The 23395-nt window shown below is 49.4% G+C and overlaps 14 protein-coding genes across 14 annotated transcripts; 5 read left to right on the forward strand and 9 right to left on the reverse strand.

Annotated features, from left to right (window-relative positions):
* Nucleotides 1-271: 271 nt before the first annotated feature.
* Nucleotides 272-2871, reverse strand: N7519_001384 (cell division control 45 family protein; the record flags this gene model as incomplete). Its single annotated transcript, XM_057288162.1, has 2 exons — nt 272-2068; nt 2119-2871. 2 exons carry the CDS (start codon nt 2869-2871, stop codon nt 272-274), a joined length of 2550 nt encoding a protein of 849 aa, XP_057154245.1.
* A 398-nt stretch (nt 2872-3269) lies between these two features.
* N7519_001385 (uncharacterized protein) lies at nt 3270-3494 on the reverse strand (the record flags this gene model as incomplete). Its single annotated transcript, XM_057288163.1, has 1 exon — nt 3270-3494. One exon carries the CDS (start codon nt 3492-3494, stop codon nt 3270-3272), a length of 225 nt encoding a protein of 74 aa, XP_057154246.1.
* Nucleotides 3495-3730: 236 nt separating this feature from the next.
* N7519_001386 (GPI-anchored transamidase) lies at nt 3731-4927 on the reverse strand (the record flags this gene model as incomplete). The annotated part of the gene is made up of 1 exon (XM_057288164.1): nt 3731-4927. The coding sequence occupies one exon, from the start codon at nt 4925-4927 to the stop codon at nt 3731-3733; it is 1197 nt and encodes a 398-aa protein (XP_057154247.1).
* A 408-nt stretch (nt 4928-5335) lies between these two features.
* N7519_001387 (DUF1014 domain protein) lies at nt 5336-6166 on the forward strand (the record flags this gene model as incomplete). Its single annotated transcript, XM_057288165.1, has 3 exons — nt 5336-5392; nt 5483-5583; nt 5653-6166. 3 exons carry the CDS (start codon nt 5336-5338, stop codon nt 6164-6166), a joined length of 672 nt encoding a protein of 223 aa, XP_057154248.1.
* A 511-nt stretch (nt 6167-6677) lies between these two features.
* Nucleotides 6678-7835, reverse strand: pex7 (putative peroxisome biosynthesis protein (Peroxine-7); the record flags this gene model as incomplete). Its single annotated transcript, XM_057288166.1, has 3 exons — nt 6678-7167; nt 7247-7567; nt 7672-7835. The coding sequence occupies 3 exons, from the start codon at nt 7833-7835 to the stop codon at nt 6678-6680; spliced, it is 975 nt and encodes a 324-aa protein (XP_057154249.1).
* Nucleotides 7836-8651: 816 nt separating this feature from the next.
* N7519_001389 (uncharacterized protein) lies at nt 8652-9434 on the forward strand (the record flags this gene model as incomplete). Its single annotated transcript, XM_057288167.1, has 1 exon — nt 8652-9434. The coding sequence occupies one exon, from the start codon at nt 8652-8654 to the stop codon at nt 9432-9434; it is 783 nt and encodes a 260-aa protein (XP_057154250.1).
* A 772-nt stretch (nt 9435-10206) lies between these two features.
* Nucleotides 10207-11643, forward strand: N7519_001390 (putative CUE domain protein; the record flags this gene model as incomplete). Its single annotated transcript, XM_057288168.1, has 1 exon — nt 10207-11643. One exon carries the CDS (start codon nt 10207-10209, stop codon nt 11641-11643), a length of 1437 nt encoding a protein of 478 aa, XP_057154251.1.
* A 474-nt stretch (nt 11644-12117) lies between these two features.
* Nucleotides 12118-14164, forward strand: N7519_001391 (GMC family oxidoreductase; the record flags this gene model as incomplete). The annotated part of the gene is given in 6 exon segments (XM_057288169.1): nt 12118-12161; nt 12213-12332; nt 12382-12649; nt 12669-13205; nt 13268-13871; nt 13932-14164. 6 exon segments carry the CDS (start codon nt 12118-12120, stop codon nt 14162-14164), a joined length of 1806 nt encoding a protein of 601 aa, XP_057154252.1.
* A 293-nt stretch (nt 14165-14457) lies between these two features.
* On the reverse strand, nt 14458-16640 carry N7519_001392 (uncharacterized protein; the record flags this gene model as incomplete). The annotated part of the gene is made up of 4 exons (XM_057288170.1): nt 14458-15442; nt 15597-15934; nt 15987-16057; nt 16322-16640. 4 exons carry the CDS (start codon nt 16638-16640, stop codon nt 14458-14460), a joined length of 1713 nt encoding a protein of 570 aa, XP_057154253.1.
* A 215-nt stretch (nt 16641-16855) lies between these two features.
* Nucleotides 16856-18008, reverse strand: N7519_001393 (putative ubiquitin-conjugating enzyme; the record flags this gene model as incomplete). The annotated part of the gene is made up of 4 exons (XM_057288171.1): nt 16856-16936; nt 16988-17745; nt 17801-17895; nt 17947-18008. 4 exons carry the CDS (start codon nt 18006-18008, stop codon nt 16856-16858), a joined length of 996 nt encoding a protein of 331 aa, XP_057154254.1.
* A 337-nt stretch (nt 18009-18345) lies between these two features.
* Nucleotides 18346-18753, reverse strand: N7519_001394 (uncharacterized protein; the record flags this gene model as incomplete). Its single annotated transcript, XM_057288172.1, has 2 exons — nt 18346-18564; nt 18613-18753. 2 exons carry the CDS (start codon nt 18751-18753, stop codon nt 18346-18348), a joined length of 360 nt encoding a protein of 119 aa, XP_057154255.1.
* A 765-nt stretch (nt 18754-19518) lies between these two features.
* Nucleotides 19519-20199, forward strand: N7519_001395 (aspartate/glutamate racemase family protein; the record flags this gene model as incomplete). The annotated part of the gene is made up of 1 exon (XM_057288173.1): nt 19519-20199. The coding sequence occupies one exon, from the start codon at nt 19519-19521 to the stop codon at nt 20197-20199; it is 681 nt and encodes a 226-aa protein (XP_057154256.1).
* A 113-nt stretch (nt 20200-20312) lies between these two features.
* On the reverse strand, nt 20313-21333 carry N7519_001396 (uncharacterized protein; the record flags this gene model as incomplete). Its single annotated transcript, XM_057288174.1, has 2 exons — nt 20313-20935; nt 21006-21333. The coding sequence occupies 2 exons, from the start codon at nt 21331-21333 to the stop codon at nt 20313-20315; spliced, it is 951 nt and encodes a 316-aa protein (XP_057154257.1).
* Nucleotides 21334-22385: 1052 nt separating this feature from the next.
* Nucleotides 22386-23138, reverse strand: N7519_001397 (uncharacterized protein; the record flags this gene model as incomplete). The annotated part of the gene is made up of 1 exon (XM_057288175.1): nt 22386-23138. The coding sequence occupies one exon, from the start codon at nt 23136-23138 to the stop codon at nt 22386-22388; it is 753 nt and encodes a 250-aa protein (XP_057154258.1).
* Between the last annotated feature and the right edge of the window lie 257 nt (nt 23139-23395).

The raw sequence follows: 23395 nt of genomic DNA on the forward strand, positions 1-23395 counted from the left end.
CCGAAAATGCATAGATTTGATGCAACTATGGACTAGATAGAATCAACATGTTTTCCTCACAACAAGAAACACCATAAACGCCATGGAGACAGATGCAAGAATGAAGGGCGTTTGAATGCTTGCAAGCGTAGAAAGCCATGCAACGGTCATTATGCATGAAGCCGGTTTCAGAGTCCAGTATCCCCTCCCATATATCCTTCCTATCCCATGCGTCGAAGAAATTAAACAAAGATGACAGGTCGTAGACTGCGTGATTGTTCGTAGAGGGGTTTTAGCCCACCACACTGCGGAAACTCAATGCTTCGAGGAAGCCGCCAAGGTCATCCTTCTGGACCTCGACAACACAATGCTCGAAGCTGTCAATGCGCACACGGGCATTCGTCTCCTGGACTACCTCCTGGAAAGCAATACCAAACCGGTTGCGGAGAAGATGCTTCTTTCCACGCGGATCTTCCTCGTCCTCGGACTCCGATTCCGATGAGGACTCGGACTCTTCCGAATCTTCGTCTTCGGCGCCAGTCTCCTCTTCTCGCTCGGCACGCTCCGCTGCTCGTTTGGATCGGCGCTCTGATCGCTCTTTCTGTTTCTTTTCCTTTGCTTCTTTCTTCTTCTTGCGCTCCTCTTGGCGCTTGGACATGGCAGCGAAATCAACAACACCGCCGCCACCACCGGTGCCGACGACTACATAGAGATCACGGTCTTCGTCGAGGCCAGCAAGGACGAGAGGAGTTCCTGCTGCTCTCTTGCGGCCGATCTTGACTGAGTCACCCCGCTCTTTCTCTTGAACTCGAATGGCCTCGGCGATCCACAAGGCCAATTTAGTCAAGGCCCCAGGGTTTGTGAAGAGTTTGACGTCGGGTCCGTCCTTGACTACAGCAATGCGGAATGCTCGAAGATGACGGATTTGATGTTTAGAGAGCAAGGAGGTACCGGTGCGAAGGATAGCACGGTGCAGATGTTGAGCCAGGGGTAGAGACTCAAGGAGAATCGTGGGTGATTCGGACGTTAACGAAAGGGCGTCGTACGCACTCCAGAACCGAGGCAGCAGACTAGCCAAGTCAGATTCGCCTGTGATTCCACTGTTCTCCGTATCATCGCGTGCTCGTGGCAGACGTTTGGCGTCCCAAGAAGCCAAAGTCTCATGTGGCCCAACTTCCAGCATTGCACCCACAATGACGCCCACGTCTGTGGCAGAGAGGCAAGCCTTCCAGCCCCAGCAACGCACAAATCCCCAGCCCTCACGGGCACTCGCACTCCCAGATCCCTCTGCCGGTACGAGTCCATCTAGGCCATACATAGGGGCGTACTTGAGCAGCCGTGATCGTAATACACGCTTCAATTCCATGTCCATGTGGGTATAGTATTGATGACACTGGGTCAGACTAATTCCCATCTTGGCCAGAAGTTTGTGCAGGCGTTTGCGGCCATTCTCAGTCCAGACATGCAGCCGCGGTGCAAGATATGGACTATGAAGCATACTCTCGTATAGTGACCAGTGCCGGACAAGAAGAAATCGCGGTTCAGGAGAAAGACGAATCGACGTGTCGGTGGGTGATCTAGCGGTTGTTGGAATGACACCGTTGATTTCTCCTCGAATGTCACGGTTTGATTCCAGAGGATCAGGCGGGTTCAAACGATGCACTTCATCGCGAAGTATTTGACGGATGTGTTCACCACGTTGGCCACCCCAGCCTGCTGAGCCTCCTGATTCTGATGTGTTTGAGATACCCACTCCAGTCATTGTTCGACCACTGAGTTCCAGACTGGAGACACCGACAATAGCCAGCCACAACAGGTCGTTATCATCTCGTCCAAGCTCAGATGCCAGAGAGTAGATCAGGGACGAAATTGGTTCGGAGTATGAGGTTCCAGACGAATAGTATGATTGTAGAACAGCGTCGTGTCTTCGCTTGAGATTAATTAACCGTTTCTTTAATGATCGCGCTGAGGGTTGCTTTGCCTCGGCTGGAGATGGCGAGTCAGTTGTCGGTGTCACAGATCGCGACGAGTTCGAAGAATTGATTCCAGTCTTTTGGCGGCGAGTCGGAGTCGAGGCAATAGAAGAGCCCTATATCACGCATTAGTCCATTGTCGGGTCGTAGAAATGCCAAAACCTACTGAATTGCTTCTCCTCCGTTGGTGGGGCGGCTCATCTCCTTCTGAATCCTCATCGTCCTCGCGACCTGACCAGGACTTGCGCTTTTTTGACCCTGTTCGCGTTTCGTCTTCGGACCCGTCGTCGCTCGCGTCGTCATCGTCATCGTCTACCTCTGGCATTTCCAGTAACGCGTAGTATGCCTCTCGTTCATTGTGGAGCTCTTCCTCGATGTCTCCGTCGTCATACACGATGATCCCACCATTCTTAGACGTGTAAGCGGAAGTGATACAACCTTTGTCAACCCCACGTCCTCGCCGTCGCGCATTAGTATCGATTTCAGCCATGGCCTGGCCCATCCCAGCTTGTCCACCAAAGACGTTCCCCAGGTTCCACGGCCGTCGCGCGTCGAATACCCAGATCTCGACGCCTCCCATATCTTCCACCTCGTCCTCGGGATTGGTCAAAGCCAGTATCTCGCCTAAATCGACCAGACCACCTACACCGAGACAGACCACAACTCCGCCGCTGCCACCATTGGTGGTCTGCATTGGGCGGACTAGCTCCTCCCCCGCACGCGACAGATCGCCATATCCTGCAACGGGTTGGATTTTATGAGGGATATAGTCGCGTTTTAACAAAGACGTGAGTATCCGACAGGCACATAGCGCGTCTGGCTCTAATGCCACGAGAATCAAGACGGGTGGAGAAAGTGGGTGGTGAGATCGGAGGAGTTGTAGGTAGAGGTGTGAGATGAGCTGCCGAGGGAGATACATGGCCAGCTTGGGATTGTCATATGCTCATGCGACAGCTCATGAAGAAAGAGAGCTTGTAAGAATAAACCCAGAAATGTGAGGTGGTTATTTGGGGTGAAGCCCTTGCAGCAAAGAGTCTCTCATAGCGCCGGGGAAGTGGACAAGCGCGACGCGTCGGGAGGCACGTGCCGGGATTCCATACCTCTTCATCACCTCGACGATATTTGCTCCGTTTCTTTTATTACTTGGATATTTCATTATCTGAATGTCTTACTCTTTAACTCCTTGAATTCAACATGGGTATAGATCTTCCAAAAATACTGGTTGGTTCACCTTCTTGCTTTGCAAATTGGGTACTTTACGCGAAATCTTTCATCTATAATTGAGTCTTACCACGCGCAAATCCTTTGTTCGGATCTCTACCACGCAGTCTCTTCCAAAGCAGTCAACATTTCTTTCAGGGTCTCAGCTGGCAAAGGCCCATTGGCGATATTCTTGATATGCGGAGGGAGCTCCAAAATCACACCTGCACTATCACCTTTCTGCAACTTCGAATTGTAGTAGATCCACCGGAGACAGACTTCGGGTTCTGACATCTGGGGTTTTTCAATGGTCGCTCCGAGGTCTGCAATACCAGCCTGCATCTTTTGGGTTGTCATAGGTTACGTGTCTCAAAAAAGCATAGTTGTTGCCCATGGGGTGTTGGATCAAATTATATCTTCTAAATTGAATAATCACAGAGTTAACGAATTGCGCCATGAACATGCTATATTCCCAAAATTATTCCAGTGAAGACATTATGACCATGCATCCATGACTCCGGGGAGAAACTTAAGACTGCTGCCAAGGAAAAGAAGGCCTGGTGCTTTGTGGCATAATATTAAACAGACGAGCGGCCGAGAATTGATCCAGCCACCCAAATAGCGGTGCATGCACCAACGACGGAGATTCCAACTAGCCGCTTGCCCCAGCTGTTGTCTTCAGCCATTTTAGTCGTCCCAACAGTGCTCTTCAGCTTCAGATGCAAAGAGGACGAAGGCAGGTCTTCGGTGACATTCCCAGCGGAATTACCAAGTATGGCTGAATATTCCTCATCACGCTTTTGCCACTTCTCCACAAGGCGCGCAATCTCAGCCAAATCTTCCTTGAGAGAGCCAGGCTCTGTGGCGTTCGCATTCTCAACTTCCACGTTCTGGACATTGCCGAAGAAGTCAACCACCGTCCGCAGGCGGCCTTCTTGCTCGCCTCCAGGGAACAGATCCCACCGGACACCCGGCTGAGAGTGGATCTTCGACTCATCATAGGAATCGAACAGATCGCCCAGGTTCAGTTTGGAAGTGACACTCGTCACTTGTGTCTCAAGGAATTCAAGGACATAGTATGTCCAGCGATCAATGACAGCGACGCCGACGTCGTTGTCCGCATGGTGGGAATAGGAAGACTGGTCGATCTCGCTGGAGCCTGTGGCCACGATGTTAGGCGAGTAGAAATGTGTGTACATCGTATTGGCCTGGCAGGTGTCGATCATGAACAACAGCTCATGATAGCGCTTCTTCTCCCACATCTGTCCAAACGCGTCCGCAAGATCCCATGCGCCGATCTCTTCGGCGTCCTGGAATTTTAGGAATTGGTCGCCTCCATGTCCGGTCATGTACACTAGCACATTGCTGCCGGCATCGGATCCCAAGCGCTTGCTGCGCGGTACGTCTTCGTCAAGGCGGTCGGTCAAGAGTCGGATGAAGTTCTCCACGGTCACTTCGTACCCCCTGTAGTCCACTTCGATGTTGTCGCCATATAGATCAACGGCGCGGTCTGCATTACTGTAAACGGTTCCGGGGAAAGCGTTTCGGGGGTTGCAAGCCATGTCATCGGGGAGCATGAGGATAATCTGTGAATCGGGAATGCCGAGCCGTTTGACGGTTCGGTATAGTGAGAGGACATTGGCGAGGTGGCGGTAGTTGAACCAGAAGCGAGAGGTAGATACAAGTACCGCCCAGTTAGAGGTGTGTTCAGCGGTAACTGTGCTAACAAGGAGCAGTACAGCGAACGCCTGTAGAAAGCGGAAGAGCAAAGCCATTGTGACGGACGATCAGGGCATAGTAAGGGGAGGAAAACTGTTTGTATTACTAGTCGGTAAATGTGAAATCAGCAGCGACAAAGCCCAAATCAAATCAGAGGCCACAGATATCAATCATAAGGACCATATCAAGGCCATATCACAAATGGCCGGAAGAAGACAGACAGCTTCAAGATGCGGCCCAGGCAAGATAGGAGATTACAAATGCTGGGGAACCTCCGATTGTTGCCAGATTAACAAGGCATCAATATTGCCGCACGGGCTATGGATAGCGTCACCGCCTTCATCGGAGTCGGCATATTGGTCCCGCAGATCAGATCATATAGTAGAGACTCGATTCCACCTTTTTCTTTTCACATCCATTCCTCAGATACCGTCCAGTGCTTAGTTTGGACATCATATTTCACCATGGGAGGCAAGAAAGCAGCAGGTGAGAACTCCAAGAAGGCCGCCGGCAACGCTCGTGTATGTTTTTTTTTTAACCCCGCCCCCGCTATTATTGCCACATCCCTCAAGCACAAGATCATTTGGATAAAAGCTGACAGTGCCGTACAGAAAGCCGACGCCGCAGCATCAAAGAAGGCCGCTGAGGACCAAAAGAAAGCTGCAGAGGAGGAAAAGCAATGGGCGAAGGGATCCAAGACCAATGCTAAGAAGTATGTGAACTCAATCTCCCAACGAGCACTATGTCCTCGAGCACCGACCTAATCATCGTCAATCTATAGGGAGGAAGCTGAAGCCAAGAAAGCTGAGGCTGCCCGCAAGAAGGCCGAGCGCGAGGCCCTACTCGCCGAGGAAGAAGCCTCTCAACCAGCCAAAGGCAAAGGCGCGAACGCCAAGACCGCACAAAAGAAGACTCGCGGTCTCGATCTTTCACAACTGGATGATGCTCCTGCAGGAAGCAAGAAGGCATCTGCTCTCAGCGCCACTGGTATCGATAACGCACTAGATGCCCTGTCTCTAGCCTCCAAGGACACATCCAAGATCGACAGACACCCGGAGCGTCGGTTCAAGGCCGCATATGCCGCATTTGAGGAGAGGCGCCTGCCAGAGATTGAGCAGGAAAACCCCGGTCTGCGCCGGAACCAGCGTATGGATCTTTGCCGGAAGGAATTCGAGAAGAGCGAGGAGAACCCATTCAACCAGGTGCATGCAGCTGTCAATGCTTCCAAGGAAGAGATTGCTGCGCTTCGCGAGAGCGAGCGCAAGAAGGTCGAGAGCAGACTCGGCGGGAAATAGATTTGTCTGTCGCTGGATCCCTTATATTACTGGGAAGTTGTGGGCAATGCGTCGATATTGTCTCACTGACCGTGGATCCTAAGTCTCCATGCCCTCAATACTCGTCAGGGATGGTGTTGTCAAGATTTTGAGCATCTCTTGATTTGAAGTCATTTTCGCGCGGTTCAGGAATACCAGCCGTTCGAGTCATTGAGTTGCTGCAGAGTTCGAACAAAAGGCTTAACCATTAAGCCTGGGGAATAGACAGCCATGACGCATTTGTCCTTACATCGCATCATGCATTGTGTCTTTAGCCTCTCCGACATATAAACTTACGAAATAAAATGATCAATATCCCTCTCAAGTTATTCAGTCTATTCCGACAGCAAGCTATCAGGAAACCCAATATTGATCTTAAACACACATCTTTAGTAAACCATCACATAGCATCGCTCGATTACGCCCGGAAAAAAAGTTGACAAGCTTCTGGACCCTGCCAGAGCGATATATAATGGTTGATATTTCAAATATCTTATGACATGGTGGCTCGCACATCCCACACATACAGATTCTCATCCCAGCCAACGCTAGCACACCAGCCCTCACTGCCAAAGAGACACCAGTCCACACCCGTCACAAACTCAGTATGTCTACCCATGCGCCCAAGTTCCGCGCCGACCACTGGACCAGCGCGCATCATGTCCATATCCCCGCCCGCCACATCTGACCGGTCACTCCACACTCGACAAGTCATATCGTAACTAGCACTCAAAAGAACATTAGAAAGATGCGGCGACCAAGCCAATTTCCGCACAGCATATTCATGTCCGAGCATAGTGGACAGCGGCCCTTGTTGCGGGGCCCGGATATCAAACGTCCGGATAGCACGGTCAACACCGGCTGTAGCCAGAACAGTAGGACGGTACTTGTTCCAGTCGTGGGTGAGGGCCTCAGCAGGCGGGGCAGGGCCACCGGGTTGGCCGGGGATTGCAGGCGCGGGGGGGTCCGGCGTGGATGGGGATCTGAGTGACGAGGTGGTTTGAGGCGGAGGCCGGGGTGCGGAGATCGAAAACGCGCACGTATGAGTCTGACGTCACGCACGAGATAATATCTGGACTGTGTGGACAGAAGGATGCGGAGTAGGTGCAGCTGTGGGTTGGGAGGGTGAGGAGGGACTGTGGGCGATGTGGCGACCAGATGCGGACTGTGCCGTCCCAACTACTTGAGCAGAAACGGTCCTTTGCGACGGGATTCCAGCTTACGCTGAATACTTCCCGCGCGTGCTCTTTCCAGTTTGAGATTGGGAAGTCGTTCGCTGTGCAGTCGAATAATTTGATGCTGCCGTCGCCTGATGCGGCGAGGACTTGGTTCTCGTGGATTTCGGACCATGCGAGGTCATATAGTGAGTCTTGTGTTGTAAACCTGGAGGTTGCGATAGCGCCAAATGGTTAGAACTATGTTGTTTCTTTTCCGACTGTCCTGCACACTCCGGCGGCGGCGGCGGGGTCTGCGAACATTCCACTTACCATTTTAGTGGTTGGATTCCATTGGCAGTCAGTTCCAGAATATGCAGACGGCCATTGCCAACTAGACCAAAGTTTGAAGAGCTTGCAACAGCGAGCCGATTGTCAAAGAATGGGGAGTATTTGACAGCGCAACCGTTATATCCTTGCGTGCGGTAATGGAGCATGATGAGCAACTGACCGGCGCGGTCGCTCGAAGGCGGTAGAAAAGGGAAAGAGAAAGAGGAAGAAAAGGAGATCTTCAAACAAGCTAGGGTATCAAAACAAGTGTCAACGGTCACGGAGATGTCAAGTTCGGATTCGCGTATGATCTCGGGATTGCGGGGATCCAAATGGGCCGAGGTCCTTCCTTGGCTTTCAGGCACGGCCTTTCCGTACTTTCACATTCGCTTTTTGGCTTATTGGGTACCTGCAATGTTGTATATCTGCATTTTGATATTGAAATCACCTCAATTTAATTGGTAACTTGACTCGTCTTTGTCTTCTTAAGCTTTTCTCATGTTTTAGTGTCAAGCCACCACGTTGTACATAGCATGTCCATCAATACATTTGTTCATACTAATATATTTCTTACAGATTCCATTTCTTAAATGCTGCTGCTTAGATCCAATTTAAGCAAGATAAACCTGATTTTGCATACATACGTAGATCAATGGTTGAGATGAATTATATGATGTTCGTGATCGTTGACGTCAACGGGACTATATATACAGCTGCATCCAGTCCTAATTGCAACAGTAATAAGGAACCATTCTAGAACCTCAATTTTCCATTTGATAGCAGACTTGAGCCAATCATGTTGGATAGGCACAAGTTCAGCCACTCCAGAGTACATCGCCTCAACCTCTACAAAGTATGGGAATGACGCCATGATTGGCCTCTTCTGAAATCTGCTTCTTAGTCTGCTCCATTCAATTCTGACGGAATATACACTCTCCTTAATATACAAACCAACCGCTATGATAAGCTCACAACAATATAATATGGAAGTCGCAGTCCCACTGGGAGGCGATATCCCAAAGCCAGCACCGAAGCAATATACATCCCCAGCCAGCGTATTCCTGAAAGAAGAAGTCTACCGACTCGGATCATTGCCAGGCCTGAGATCCCTACCGCCAGGCCCAGAACGCGATTTTCTCACCCTATCATGGGGACCTATCGTCTACCGCACCTCATACGCCCCCGAAACCAAACGTCTGCTCCCCGTGTTTATGCGCTACCTCAACAGTTCCGTGGCCCGGGCGTTTCGCCGGACGTTGATAGGCTCCGATGAAGAAATCGAAATCCTCACAAACACATATTCAACCAAGATTTTCAACTCGCGAGAAATGTACGCCGATATGAATGTGGAAGAGATTCGACAGATATTCCACGAGTTTAAGGTGTCGCTCGGGTTACCAGAAACAGAGCTCCCGAGCAGACTGCGCATATGCTTGATGCTAGATGATGGAGCGTTGTCGCACTTGAAAGGTGTTTTGGATCTTTCCTCGATGGCTGAGAGTGATGCAAATGTGGGTGGATGCTGGGTGAAGGTTATTGAGGAGAATTTCCCGGATTCGAGGATTGGTGATCACCCGCTTGCGGAACCCGGCATGGAATGTGTATCTGACTCTCTTCGGGAACAGCGTGGGAGTTATCATGGGTGGACGACGGTGGCACTCGATGCGTTAGTAGAGGTCTTTGATGGGCTTCGGCAAATGAAATGCTTGATTGACTATCACCGGGAGGGAAAGGTGTACTTGGGAGAGGGGAAATGGAGCCTTTAGCCTGTATTGGAGTGTATTAAGCTGGCCCTTTGAATAATTTCTCACATCATTTTCACATATATCTCTTAAGAATAGTTCGTTGCTTATGCGGCCTGTATCCATCTGTAATTTTTTGATTCCAAAGGTTCTCCATGTTCTGCAAATTGTGGGTTGATGGTAAAAAGCGCGGTCGTCATAGAAGGGCTGTTCAAGTAAAACCGCGAGAATTGACTGAGCAGATTTGTCTGGTACTGAGGCTCCAATATCCCTACCTCGTACTGGGTTCAACTTGATCTGAGTTGGCAAGACACGACTGACAGAGTTTCCTAGATCGGGTTCAACGATTGCGCTCCCGAGAGCTCTAATGTTCTTCCAATACAAAAGAACACACGAACGTTCCTTGCTATCTCGGTTTTGTTTCTATTTCTGGTTTGTTTAGTAGATAAATCCACAGGCCGTAGTAGAGCAAGAGCAAATGGGGCCAACGAGGTGATATTTTCGTAGTACTTTCCTGAACTATCAACAAGAAGATGCTGTTGGTACAGACACATACGTCACTAGCAAATCTCTCCACTTTCCTATAAATTCATGTAGACAGGTGCATGAAAGATCTTTCTAAACCGGGCAGGCCCTGGACCTGTACTATGAAAACGCAATCTGATTGGCTACTTCGACGACAATCATGTGCCGATAAGCATTTTATCGTGATTCATGCGGCTTATCTAGGACCTTGAGCATCCATACCGAGGCCCATTCATCACTTTTCAGAGCCTCAAAGAATGAGACTCGAAGCATGGATGCTTTCATATCCAGGAAACGTCCACGGCTCTCGGATTTGAGCGAGGCCAAACATGAGTCATCAGGTCCCCACGAAGACACTGATACCAAGCTAGCAATACTGCTATCTCTCTTCCCGACTATCAAACAGGATGAGCTATTGGATCTACTCGTATCCTGCGAAGGCTCCGTGGAGAATGTTGTTGGACTCCTCTCTGCAAAAGGCTCCACAGCAGGCACACCCGTCGGCAAAAAGCGTGCTGCTGTTGCCTCATCATTCGGCATGCAAACATCTCTCTCATCACATGTTTTGACAACTGCTGAAGATGGGAGCATGAAACCTTTGCGTGAAAGTGCGAGTAAGAAAAAGCTTCCGCCTCCACAAAAGGGCAAATCACTACACCTTTACTCGCCGGAAGATATTGCCATGTACACACCATGTACTATCATCCACAACTTCCTACCCGCTAAAGAAGCAAATACACTTTTGCTTGAATTACTTGATGAATCCAAACACTTTTCTCGGTACGACTTCCAACTCTTCAACCGCACCGTCCAGAGTCCCCACACACACGCTGTGTACGTCTCTACACCCGAAGAGCACCGTCAACAGACTTCGGAATACACTTACGGTGGCACATATCGGTCAAATGTGCGCCAGGCAACACCGCAGCTACGATCAGTGTCGCGACAAGTACAGAAAACTGTCAACAGCGAGATCAACAAACGTATTCGAGACATCTATCCCGACGGAAAGAAGTTACAGTACCAGTCACCAAAGGAGTGGCAACCCAATGCGGCATTTGTAAACTGCTACGACGGGCCTACCGAAAGCGTGGGATATCACTCCGACGAACTGACCTATCTCGGACCCCACCCAGTGATAGGAAGCTTGAGCTTGGGCGTGGCTCGCGAATTCCGAGTCCGTCGGATAGTAGCTCGAGACGACGACGAGACTGCGGAAGAAGGTCGCGATGCAGACAAGACTAGTCCAGGGTCAAATCCTGCAGGGAACCAGACTGTGTCAGCTGCACGCGCTGACGCCCAAGGTCAAATCTCCATCCATCTTCCGCACAATTCTCTCCTCATTATGCACGCGGAGATGCAAGAGGAGTGGAAGCACTCCATCGCCCCGGCTCAAACCATTTCTCCACATCCGATCTCCGGGAACAGGCGTATCAATATCACATATCGTTGGTATCGCGATTCTCTACACCCACGCTACACTCCACGTTGCAAGTGTGGCGAACATACCATTCTCCGGTGTGCACAACGCAAGAATGAGACGCGAGGGAGATACATGTGGATGTGCTACGCTGGCTTTGCACCTGGAAAGGAAGGGTGTTCGTTTTTCCAGTGGGCCGAGTTTGATGATGATGGGGATCCGGTGTGGGGAAAGAAAGCCATCCTGGACAAGGCTCCCACTTTGGAGAATTTCTCGGCCTCGCAATAATAGGTCATGAGACTCATGTACCATCCTGCTTTTGACCTCGGGTATGCAAAGTACATGTACTAATACAAAGTATAAGATGAAGCTGAACTCCCCGCAAAATAAGGCTTGGACACTGTGGCCTCAGGGGACGCGGAAAGTGGACTGCTAATTCCGCGGACTCCATCCACCCTTCGGCGTCAGCCGTCTGACACCCACATTTGGACCAATTATATGCCAGGTGCTACTAGCTTGTCACTGGAGCGTGCCCCTAATGTATGTGGATGGACCTATGTGTTTCTAATTGTGTACAGAAACAGGTAAGATTGCCCAGAGTTACCCCTCAACACGAAGATATGTATGTTGTATGCGGAATCCCCTCCGCCCAGGCTCGGGCATTGCAAAAGTACGGTGTAAAAGGCTGAGCTTGAATTTTATGCCCTTCGTTGGTGATCTTCGTTTGCCATCTTTATGCAATTGTGATCTGGAATCAACACTATGACTACTGGAACTGATAATACTTACGATTATATTGTCTGCGGGTAATATACCTACGCAGAGAGTTGCTTCTAATCTTGCTAACCATGAGTTAGTGGAGGGACCTCTGGCTGTGTGGTTGCTGGTCGTCTAGCTGAAAACCCCGAGGTCAAAGTCTTGCTGTTGGAGGCTGGACAGCACAGTAAGGACCTGGAGAATGTTCATATGACCGGCGGGTGAGTTACAAAAGCCTAGTTGATGCAGTCCTCGTCACTGACAGATTAGGTGGTCAAACAACTTCGATGGCGAGACCGATTGGAACTTCGTCACTCCTCCAATGGCGGGAGTTGACAATCGCCAAGTGAAGCTGAGCCGTGGCCGATTCCTTGGAGGATCCAGTGGGTGCAATGGCACGCTTTGCATTCGCGGCAACAAGCAGGATTATGATGACTGGGGACTAGACGGGTGGAGTGGGAGGAGTTCTTCAAGTATATGCGAAAGGTGGGTCGCAATATTCCACGCCTCAAGGGCGATAAATACCGAATATGGATACGTGCTAACGATATGACTAGTCGGAAACATTTCACCCAAAGGCGTGGTTCCAGGCCGACAAAGAGAGTCACGGATACTCCGGTCCTCTTCACACAGAGCCGCATGATCTAGCGCCAATCTCCCAGCTTTTAATGGATTCTTATGTCTCACAAGGCATGCCCTTGCATCATGACATGTTCAGCACTGGCGATGTTGCACAAGGATGTGGCCATGTACCTCGCACAGTGTACCAGGGCCTTCGGACAACAAGCGCAGACTTCGTCACCAACAAGAACCACCGTGGGAACATCACCATTAAGACTGATACCACTGTCGACAAAATCATCTTCAGCAAGCAGGCAAACGAGACCCGCGCTTCCGGTGTAGTCACGCAGACCTCAGGTGGCGGCTCTAAGACCTACTACGCTCGAAAGGAGATCATCATCTCCGCAGGCGCCTACTGCAGTCCGGCAATCCTCCTTCGATCTGGCATCGGGCCCAAGGCAGAGCTCGAACAACATAATATTCCATCTTTAGTCAATCTACCAGGCGTGGGCAAGAACCTAATGGACCACCTCGTCAGTAATCCCCTACACAACCACTAATACCAACACGAACCACCTAACCCTCCACCCTCCAGATCGTATTTATGTTCTACGAAACCGAAAAGCAAGGCCTAACAACCGACCACCACGTCTACCACGGCGACAACTTCGACCGAACCTACGCACAATGGAAAGAGAACAAAACCGGCTTCCTATCCACCTTCCCCTTCGGCAGCTTCGCCTTCGCGCGCCTCGACGACCGACTACAAGACGAGCCTCTGTGGAAGAACGCCCCCCGCGAACCAGGCCGTGATCCCATGGGCCTTACACCACGGCAACCGAACATCGAGTTCTTCACCACAGAGTGCTACGGTGGTCCGAAGCAATACGACCAATTCCCGATTAATAATCAGCACGCGTTTTCCATGATTGCAGAGCTGTTTTCGCCGAAGTCTCGTGGCTCGGTGGTTCTCGAATCGGCGGATGCGTCGGTGAACCCGGTTGTTGATTGTAATTATCTGGATGATCCACTTGATCTGTTGGTTCTTAGTGAGGCATGTCGGTTTGGGAATGAGATTGTTATGCAGGGTGCCGGGACCAAGGATATTGTCAAGGGGTCTTGGCCGCCGAATTTGAATCATCATACTTATAAATCGAGGGAGGAATGGGTTCCGTATGTGAAACAGCATGCGACTACTTGTGAGTTGGGGAGTAGTGGATGCGGTTTGGCTTTTGATTTACTGACGTATTTGTTAATAGGTTACCATGCGGCGGGCACTTGTGCTATGGGGAAGAAGGATAATCCCATGGCTGTTCTCGATGAGAAATTGCAGGTCAGGGGTGTTTCGGGGTTGCGAGTTGCTGATTGCAGCGTCATGCCTACGTTGCATGGAGGACATACCCAGATGCCGGCTTATGGCATTGGAGAGAAATGTGCGGATTTGATCAAAGAGACATGGCGGATGGCGGGCAATGTCTATCCTCGCATCTGATACTTTATGGTCTATGTCAATTGCGACGTTTTTGTGGTTATGTAGTTATGTACCTGCTTTCTGTCTGCGCAATACTCAGTGTTAGTACTGGATTAGGACACAAGGAATATTTTCAATTCATGAGTCAAATACCGAGTTGCATCCAATTGAAACTTTACTCCAAGAGTAAGAGAGAGCCTTCCTATACAGGTATAAATATAAAAGAATAAGTCAAGTCTGTCAAGAGCAAATAAACCCTAAGGCCCATAAGAATAGCGTGATGACTCCAAAAGAACAAATCCAAACTGTTGATCTCAACTGATTTCGCTTGCAGATCCCAAACTGATACTGATAGCATCATCATCGAGTTCATACGACATTAGCGCTGAGACCTGGCGATGGTCGTTAGAAGGACGGGGCGGCACAGCCGGGGTGCGTGGGATGGTGCAGTGGGTCTCCAGGCAAATAGTATGCGGTCTAGGTAGCAAAGAGTGCTGATGCTCGAGGCGGGCGCTTAGAACATGTTGGGCAGCCGGCTCAGAAGAATATGCTTTTATGACACAGTTGATCTGCCGGATCAAGTCTTCGAGTCCGGGGTGCTCAATCAATTGAGTTTCCTGATAAAACTCGATCGGCACACCGATTTTCACTTTGAAGATCCATGTCTCTCCTGGTCGTAAACGCGCCAGATGGCAGTCTTCCATTGCCGACTCAAACCGGCATCCGTGACCTTGCTCAACGAACAGGTACAAGTCCGACATGGACCCAGGGCTGAGACCAGTACGAAGCTGCCGAACGACTTTGGAGACCCTTCGCATGAAATGGACTTCGCAGGACCGTGGATCGTCTGCATCGGCATCATAGAAAATGTGCCAGCCAAGTGGATGGTTTTCTGTGCCAAGAGGAAAACGAAGCTGAGGGGAGATTGTATGAATACCAATAGCCTTGTCCACCCCAGATATGGACAGATTTTCTGGGGGGCACGCGGAAATGAATACCAGATGACAAAACGCTGCTCGGGGAGATGGGTAAAAGAGTCGAGATGCTTGTCGAATAGAATTACCCACGTCAGGGGATCTTCTCGTTTTCTTCTTCAACCGGCGGAGAGAAAATTCATTCAGAGCAGTTCTCAACGTCTCGAATGAGTGGAACCCCAACGGAAGCAATAGCTTGAACCCATTTCTAGAACTTCCGTCAACACATGCTATGGCTGTTCTGTCACTTTCAGCGACCAAGTTTGAAGCAAACACAGAAGATGCCAGGACCATTGGTGTCAAAAGGCTAACAGAAGATTGCTGCCTGTTTTACGGTCAGCAAAACATGTTTCCTTTTACGAGTAAGGCAAGAAATTCAACTCACAAGTTGTCAAAAAGTATAATAAATGTCAAGGGGTGCAAGACTCGAGGCCTCAGGCGGGGAAATAGGCTCAACATCAGCAGATACATTTACTGACGTCCATACGGACATCGAATCTGTGCCCATACACGGCCAGCCTGCGTAAGATCTCATGGTGGCAAATGCGACAGGAAGCTCCAACGGACAAAGCAATCCGGATGACCCTGGGTGCAGCATGTTTGATAAAGACCGGACACTATCCATTCTGGGTTTCTCTTTTGAGATGGAATCTGCTGGCGGATCCATTGCACCGGAAGCCGAGGCTGGCTTCGAGGAAACACATGGCTCTACAGAGCCATAAGACCCGGAGCTCCATCGAACAAGCAGTTGTGGCGCTAGTTGATACCCACTCTCAGTCATGACTCCTCTTCGAGGATCAACACGGCGGCACGGTGTCTGAAGAAAAACGTCAGCAAGAACAGGCTCTTGAAATCATGGCAGAAATTACCTGGTCGACAAATGGGTCTGCATTCGCATCAAGGCCAGTCTTGCGGATACCCGGGAAGCTGCAGCATGATCCTGGCGAATTTTAACAACATCGATATTGTAAAGACTATCACTGAGAGATGGGGTTCTGGTTGATGTCGCAAGCTCGCTTGAATCGTATTCCACGCTCGTAGAAAGGGAAGAACGGCGAGAAGGGATCTGTGGGTATGACATACTCGAAAGAGAGCTAGATGTCGAGTTCGCTCTGTGTATGTGTGTGATGCATGGTGTCCGGCGTTTGACCACAGTGATCGGCGTAGTTGGTGTGTTCTCCATGGTTTCGCGAGATTTAAATACGCTCTCTGTTGGTGACAGGGCGCTCAAACTCAATCCGAATATTTGAAGCCTCTGTCGCACGAGGTAAAGTCGATTGGGGCGTGACGGGACAAGTCTCCGAGTCCGATGGGATCGTCTTGCGTCTCTGCTGCTTCCAGAGACTGAAGCACGACAGGCACGACAGGCACCACAGGAACGATTCTTTGAGGGAATGAATGCTCCAGTAATTGGAACACGCAAGAGCGATGACAACAACGAAGACGAGAACAACGATAGGAACGAGGATCAATGCAATAATTAAAGCTGAGCGTTTAATATCATATGATATCTTATAGGTCATTTTGTTCGAATATAATTGATGTGAAGAGGAGAAAGAAGTAAACAACATCGAACCTTGGAAGCCATTTGCTCCTGCCGCTTCCCAGGCCGACGACTAAGACGGCAATGGCGATGTCAGTTCCATGGCTCCTGGACGGACGATCCCTGGAATTCTTCATTAAGTCGGATGGAACATTCGAAGGTAAAGTAGGTAGCATTTGGGTATCATAATAGCACTTATATCCCGTTCCCTGCCATCGCAGCCATCTTTTCCTTGACTGAGTTCAAGGTTGTATCATCCAGTCGCGAAAACCGAATCTACAAAATGTGGTTAGTACAACTCGACACTGGGAATCAAGGGTCATATACCATTTCATCCACACCCCCACGAGCAGCACCTCCAAACAGCATCGGCTCAGAATGAGAGTTTTCAATCTCATCTTTCACCCTCCTAGCCCAGATTCCATCCCAGTGCCAATCCCCCGGAAGGCGAGCCTGTGGGCTTCCTCGTTTCAGTTGTCCTCGGGGCCCTCCTCGACGATGCGCCTGCCATGCATGCCATGCTCCAGGATTCCCTGCGACCTCAACCGGCAGCGAATCCAAAACCAATTCGTCATCAAACGTCGACCGAATGTAATCCAATATCTCCGACACCGGGACGACATTCCTTCGTTCCGCAAATTGATCCTTAGCAGGTGCTTGTGCCAAACGTGGCGCTTCTACGCCGCCGTCCTCACTGGCCGCTGAAGTGTCTGGAGGGTTTGACGCATTCGATTCATCACCATCTGCAACCGGGCCGGCAGAGCTCCCATGTCCTGTCGACGCAGCACTTGCACTATTACCGCTTACATTCCGTGACGTATTTCCCGATGCTAGTCCGCTCCGCTTTGCCCTGCCAAACCAATGAGGGAATCCATGGCGCAGACTGAATCCGCCAGGCGGTAATCGTTCGTCGTCCGTTGCGCTAACGGGATTGTCACTTGCTGAGCCAGTGCTAAAAGTATATGTAGTGAGAGGCACGATCAATGGGTGGAACAAGTCCGTCGCAAAGGTGACTAGAGGAGGAAGGTCGGGATAGGTGTCTGGGAACCGGAGTTGGAACCGGAGGACGGCTGAAGCGTAGGGGCCTACAAACGGGAGTCAGTCGACGCGTGGTGCAGTAAATAATAAGTTTGGATTCACCTGAGCGAACAAAAATCACTCCATTCCAGAGTGTCGGGTCCCCGGGCGCGAGGCTCACATAAACCCCTGGCGGTGCTGCACGTCTTAAGCTCGCGCTGTGTGAAAGTCAGTATGCATACTGGTTTGCACGGGGTAAAGAGGCTCACAATTCCAGGTGGAGCTGCTGCTTTCGAAGTGAAGGTATGCAGGGCAACTTGGAGGTCGACATGTTTACTTTAGCAGAGGAAACCTAAGTTGGGGAGTTGTGAAGCTCTGGGGGTTGATCTCCTTATCGATTGCTTATCGCCGATCTACATCTGACCTCAGACATTCAACGGCTTGAGAGTTCTAATTTTATACGTATGGGTCAAGAGTTTGACAGTCTTTACTAAATTCAAGATGACTAGCCAATAAAATGTGAACGGGCACTGTTTTATGGCTTTTCTTTGCTGGACATACTTCTGAAAAGATCCGAGTATATTTCACGCATTCAGTACATACGAACGGTATTCACCCCACCTGTCTGATAAAAGAAACATACCTAAAACAACCATTACTTATAGCAATTATGGGGGAATGAGGAAGATAACGCTAGCTCTAGCGCAGACAATGGCATCTGTTTTGATGTATGCGTATTGCCCTTCTTCCAATACCTGCTGGGATGTTCTTCCTTCATCGGTCTTCAGGAAGAGGGTGAAAGTATCAGAGAGCGGGATCAGGTACATTCGAGAGGCGTCATTGACGATTTCCTTGGCTTCGTGGAATCGCGCTACAGTCCAGATCCACTATGTTCTCGTGAGAAAAGAGATCAAGCCGTGAGGAACATCACGTACGTTGCCAATTTTCATTTCATGGATTAACTCTGAAACCTTTTTGGCAAGAATGTCTCCTCCATAAATGGCGCCACCCTTTATCTTGGTCGGAAGTCTGTCGGCTTTCCCCGACTTTTGTTCGCCTGAGTCCCCAGGTATCATCTCTTGTATTTGTTTCCGGATGAGCTCAGCTGGAGCGGTAAAATTGAGGGCACTATATTTCGTTCATTTTAAGACAAGTCGCAAGAGGTCACGTTTTGGAAAAGCGTTGTCGCCCTTTGAGGCGAACGAGTATGTATGCCTTATGCGTCCGTTTGGTTTATGGAAGAGCGAAGTAAGGCGAGCAAAGAGGTAGTATAATCGTCCACGAACTTCGACTCGGGATATCATTGAGACTTAGGTTGCATAGTTGTTGGGTATGGATGCCCTAAGCGTTGCAGCTTTGGAGGGGCAGGTAATTGAGGGGTACTGAGGAGGGTACGAGGTACATAAGTTTGATTCGACCCTTCTGAGGTCGAAAATTTCAGAGGTTCGAGTACTTGTAAGTTACCTGACGCTATTCGCGTATAACACTTTATGTCTCTGTGTGTATCGCCCTCCGCTGGCTCCGGTGTGATAAAGTAATTGTTGTAAAGATCAATCTATGAAGGCATTTTGTACGGTCGGAATAGCTTGGATTTGTGCAGTGGGAATACATCCCACAGATAGCTTCAATTATAAGTATAGTAGGCTTATATATAATAGTAATATGGTTACTGGTTTATTGTATATACTATAAGAAATAGTACAATGTCATCTCTAGCTGACAGGGTTACTATTTGTATGTTAGTGTCCTCTAGGGCTGAGACCGTCTGAGACAACGTAACCCCGTACGCTTTTCGACTTCTCCCACTTCCTAATCCATTCCAACCCGTTCAAAACGTCAATATGAAGACCATCGGAATCTGCATCCCAACCATTGAAGGCGGGGTCATTGCCCACCAAGAAATCGGACGAGAAGCAGCGCGGCGGGGCATTGCTTACCCTCAAATCGTCACCCATACCCCTATCTACGGAGATCTGGAACAAGCACTCAAGTCCGGCGACAACCAGTCCCTGGCAGCATTTCTAGCCGACTCGATCAACCGCACCGCCAAAGCAGGCGCCGAGTTTGCCATCATCAGTGCCAATACTCCACACGTCGCTTTCGATGACATTGTGGCCCAGTCAAACATCCCTGTTCTCAGTATCCTCGATGTCGCTGCAAATCACTGCAAAAAACAGGGTTACAAGAACGTTGGAGTTCTAGGCACAACCTGGACGGTCAAAAACGGTCTCTATAATGGCCCGCTACAAAAGAGGGACATGGCTGCTGTCTATGTGTCCGAAACTGACCAGGCAATCGTCATGAATGCTATTGTACAGGAGCTGATTAATGGGATCTTCCTGGAAACTACGACAAGCGAGTTGGTTCGCATTGCTAAGGAACTTGCCACACGCTGTGATGCTATCATCCTTGGTTGTACAGAGCTGCCACTTATTCTTACGGAACAAAACTGCGGTGTCGAGGTTGTCGATACAACACGACTGCTGTCACATGCGGCTCTGGATTTTGCGACCAAAGATTGAGCAGAACAGCTTTTTGCCTTGGATATCTATCTTCTCAGTGGTCCAACCTTCATAAATATGAACTCTCGCTCTCGTTAGGACATAATCTAATCTAAGCCATGTCTATGATCTATCTACATACTCATTGACTGCAAAGGTAGTCTATTCAAGTCCGCTTCTTTTCCCAAGAGACCCAAATGTACCATCCCCTCACCAACCCCCTCGTATATCCCTCCAGCTACACCTTCCATCCACCAAGCTGCGAAATTTGCCAGTGCAGCACCAACCCGCCCTTCATTGAACTTGCAAACAGCAGCTCCAATATTAACAGTGCCTTTCCCCAACCCATCAGCTGCCTCCAGTGTTGTAGTCACGATGCGCTCAGTAATGCGATGTGTCCGTTCATACTCATATAGCTGGCGCAATAACACCCTTACATACGGCAGAAGGAACCGCAATAGAATGAACAGCTGCACAATTGTCGACGCGAGAACTTTATGCAGATACGATCTTGGCTGGGGGGTTATGTTACGATTCGTGCCATCCATATACCCAGGCGGATGCGTGTACGTCGTCAACCCAACTTTGACCGGTTCTGGCATATGGCGCTGAAGCATGGAAGTTTCCTCCGTGGTCAGGTCAGAAGGCAACGCATCGAGAAGGTAGACCAAAGCGTTGACATATAGAGACCGAGCCAGACGCCCATCGGGCTGCGGCTGCTGGGCTTCATATCCCGCATTGCGGAGAAGATTGAACGCTTTACAAAGTTAGTAAAAGGCGCGCAATAAATATTTTATATAACAACCCCAAGAGGACTCAGGACTCACCGGGTACGACTCGATTCCACCGCAGCCCAGACTCGGTCTCGTATTTCGCCGGGGATATATCCTCCCGAAGACTATCTGATCCCACGGAACCAGAGTCGAACGAGTCCAAGTCATCGCTGGCAGTGGAAGGCCTTTGGAGCTCGGGTGTTACCGACGCCGAGAATTGGCTGTGACATAGCAGATGTGGTTCGGATGAAGATGCCAGTCCACGGCGCTGATCCCCGGTTGACTCGGTGGTTTTGGGAACGGCTCGGGATGAATATAGGCGGGGCAATCGACGCCGAATGGATGCCGGGATGGGGAAAATAGCGAGTCCCGAGTACTCCATTGGCACTGCGGTGTTTGGGGTTGAAGTTGACAGGCTAATTATTTACCATATGTAAACTTGTATGGAAAAAGAAAAAAATCGGGATCAAATGAACAGGAAACAACTAAAATAGTTCAACGAAAATCTCCGGTTTCACATGTCAATTCCAACGTTCCGATATACTGATAAGAACTTCGATAGTGAATCTCAACCTCTGGCCATTAGTTAATAAGTCTCTAAGGATCAGCTTAATCACAACAATTCCTCTGATAGCTCAGCTGGAAGAGCGCAAGACTGTAATTGACGTGTTCTCATGGAACTTGTTATCTTGAGGTCCCTGGTTCGATCCCGGGTCAGAGGATTTTTTTGGATTTTTTGGATTTCTTTTTTGGGCCAAAATTGATGGAACACTAAACGTTGTAGACTAAAAGTTATTGGCGAGGAATCGAGTTGGAATGGGATTTCATGCTGATCGTACGATGTAGGTCTGATGGATCGGACAACGATAATCTAAAGCATATATGACAGAACAATCTCTTTTTACAAAATCAACATCATTTTACCAGGCATCATCTCTCTCAAAAGATAAATCCATGTGACACTGCGATCCAGATCGAGTGACCAGTAATGCTGGAGGAAGAACAAAACCTTGCGTCGATCAAGTACGCCGCTAACTTCCATGACAGCTTCCATTTCCCGAGATACCATCTCTTGCATTGTCGGAAGTCCTCTGCACTCAGTCCCCAGAATGAACAGAGGCCAGACAAGATCATGGGCGAATGTTTCCCTGTTTGAGAGAGAGTACAAATGGTCCAAGATCGAGTCTCGGGAAGCTCGAATATTGGAATCAGCCGATGAGTCGTTTTTCAATACCTGATAGCTGTATATCAGGCTTGCGTGGTAAAAGATGTACACAAGATGCTGGAAGTCTTGGGCATGACACCCCTGTAGGTGCATTCTTTGGCCTAATTGTGCCATTCTCTGCCTTGCTGCATCCACCTCGCCAATAATGTTCTCTATCTGGGTTGGCTCCACAGAAGACCCTTGATCATATGCAACTCGTTCAATTCGTGTCACTCGATGGATAACACGTACAAAGTCACTGAAGATGGTGATATCGTTGGAGTTTTCAAATTGTTCCCTGTGAACTCATCCGCTGGATCAAATGTTGTGAGTCCCGCAAAGACACTAGCGTAGTAGTGTTCGTAGAAAAGGAATGTGTCGATTTCATTGAGTGATGCGCAAGAAGAAGAAGCCTGTTCTCTCCATTGGACGATAACCCGAGCTGCGTGTAAGTGCATTCGCCACTTGATAGGCTCTGCGTTAAGAAGTTCGACGTTGTATAGTAGGAGCATTGAGGCGAGAGTATAGCTGATCTCGTTCGGGTCGAGATTTTCAATTTGCGGTATCTCTCGCTCTCTCAGCGAGCTAATCTGCCTTGCCAGTAAGGCTAAGGCGTTATTTCGAAATCGAAGTGAGACGCTTTGTAGATCGTTATGTCGAGGGTGATCGTGTGCATATTTGAATGCAAGGTCCTCGGATGATAGAGACAGCACAGCACAAAGGACTGTTGGTGACATCCAAGCAAGAGGAATGATAACTTGTCGCCATGGATTCGTTGGGCCGTCTACCCAAGCAAGCTTCCTTGCAATGTTCTGTTGAAAATGCTGCATCAATTCTAACGTCGCGGGGTTGATATTCAGCCCTAATCCACGATCGATTGATGCGGGGTTCTCCTCAAGGGCTGGAATTTGATTCGTCGAATTATTCCGACGATCTTCAGGAATGTTGGAATTCACATCGGCGGATTCCCGAACTGGTAGCATTCTTCCTGTTAATTTGCCCCTACTCGCGACACCGTTACCCCATTTCAGAACGATTCCATAGCCGGGGCATGGCAACCCTCGAGAGATGCATTTTCTGCATTCTGGTAAAGTTCGGTCGCAATTTATACGCCTCCTCGTGCAGGTTGGGCAGTCTTATCCGGGTAAGCTTATGCGTAAAAAATAGCTGGTGTCACCTAGGTACCTTTATGTGCACTTGTATTATTCAAGTGGTTTGTGGACATCGGGAGAATTTCAAT

The sequence above is a fragment of the Penicillium mononematosum genome, assembly GCF_028829835.1.
Source record: "Penicillium mononematosum strain IBT 11891 chromosome Unknown utg000001l:1.0-4488741.0:1.0-4491989.0, whole genome shotgun sequence".
NCBI classification, from domain to species: Eukaryota; Fungi; Ascomycota; class Eurotiomycetes; order Eurotiales; family Aspergillaceae; genus Penicillium; species Penicillium mononematosum.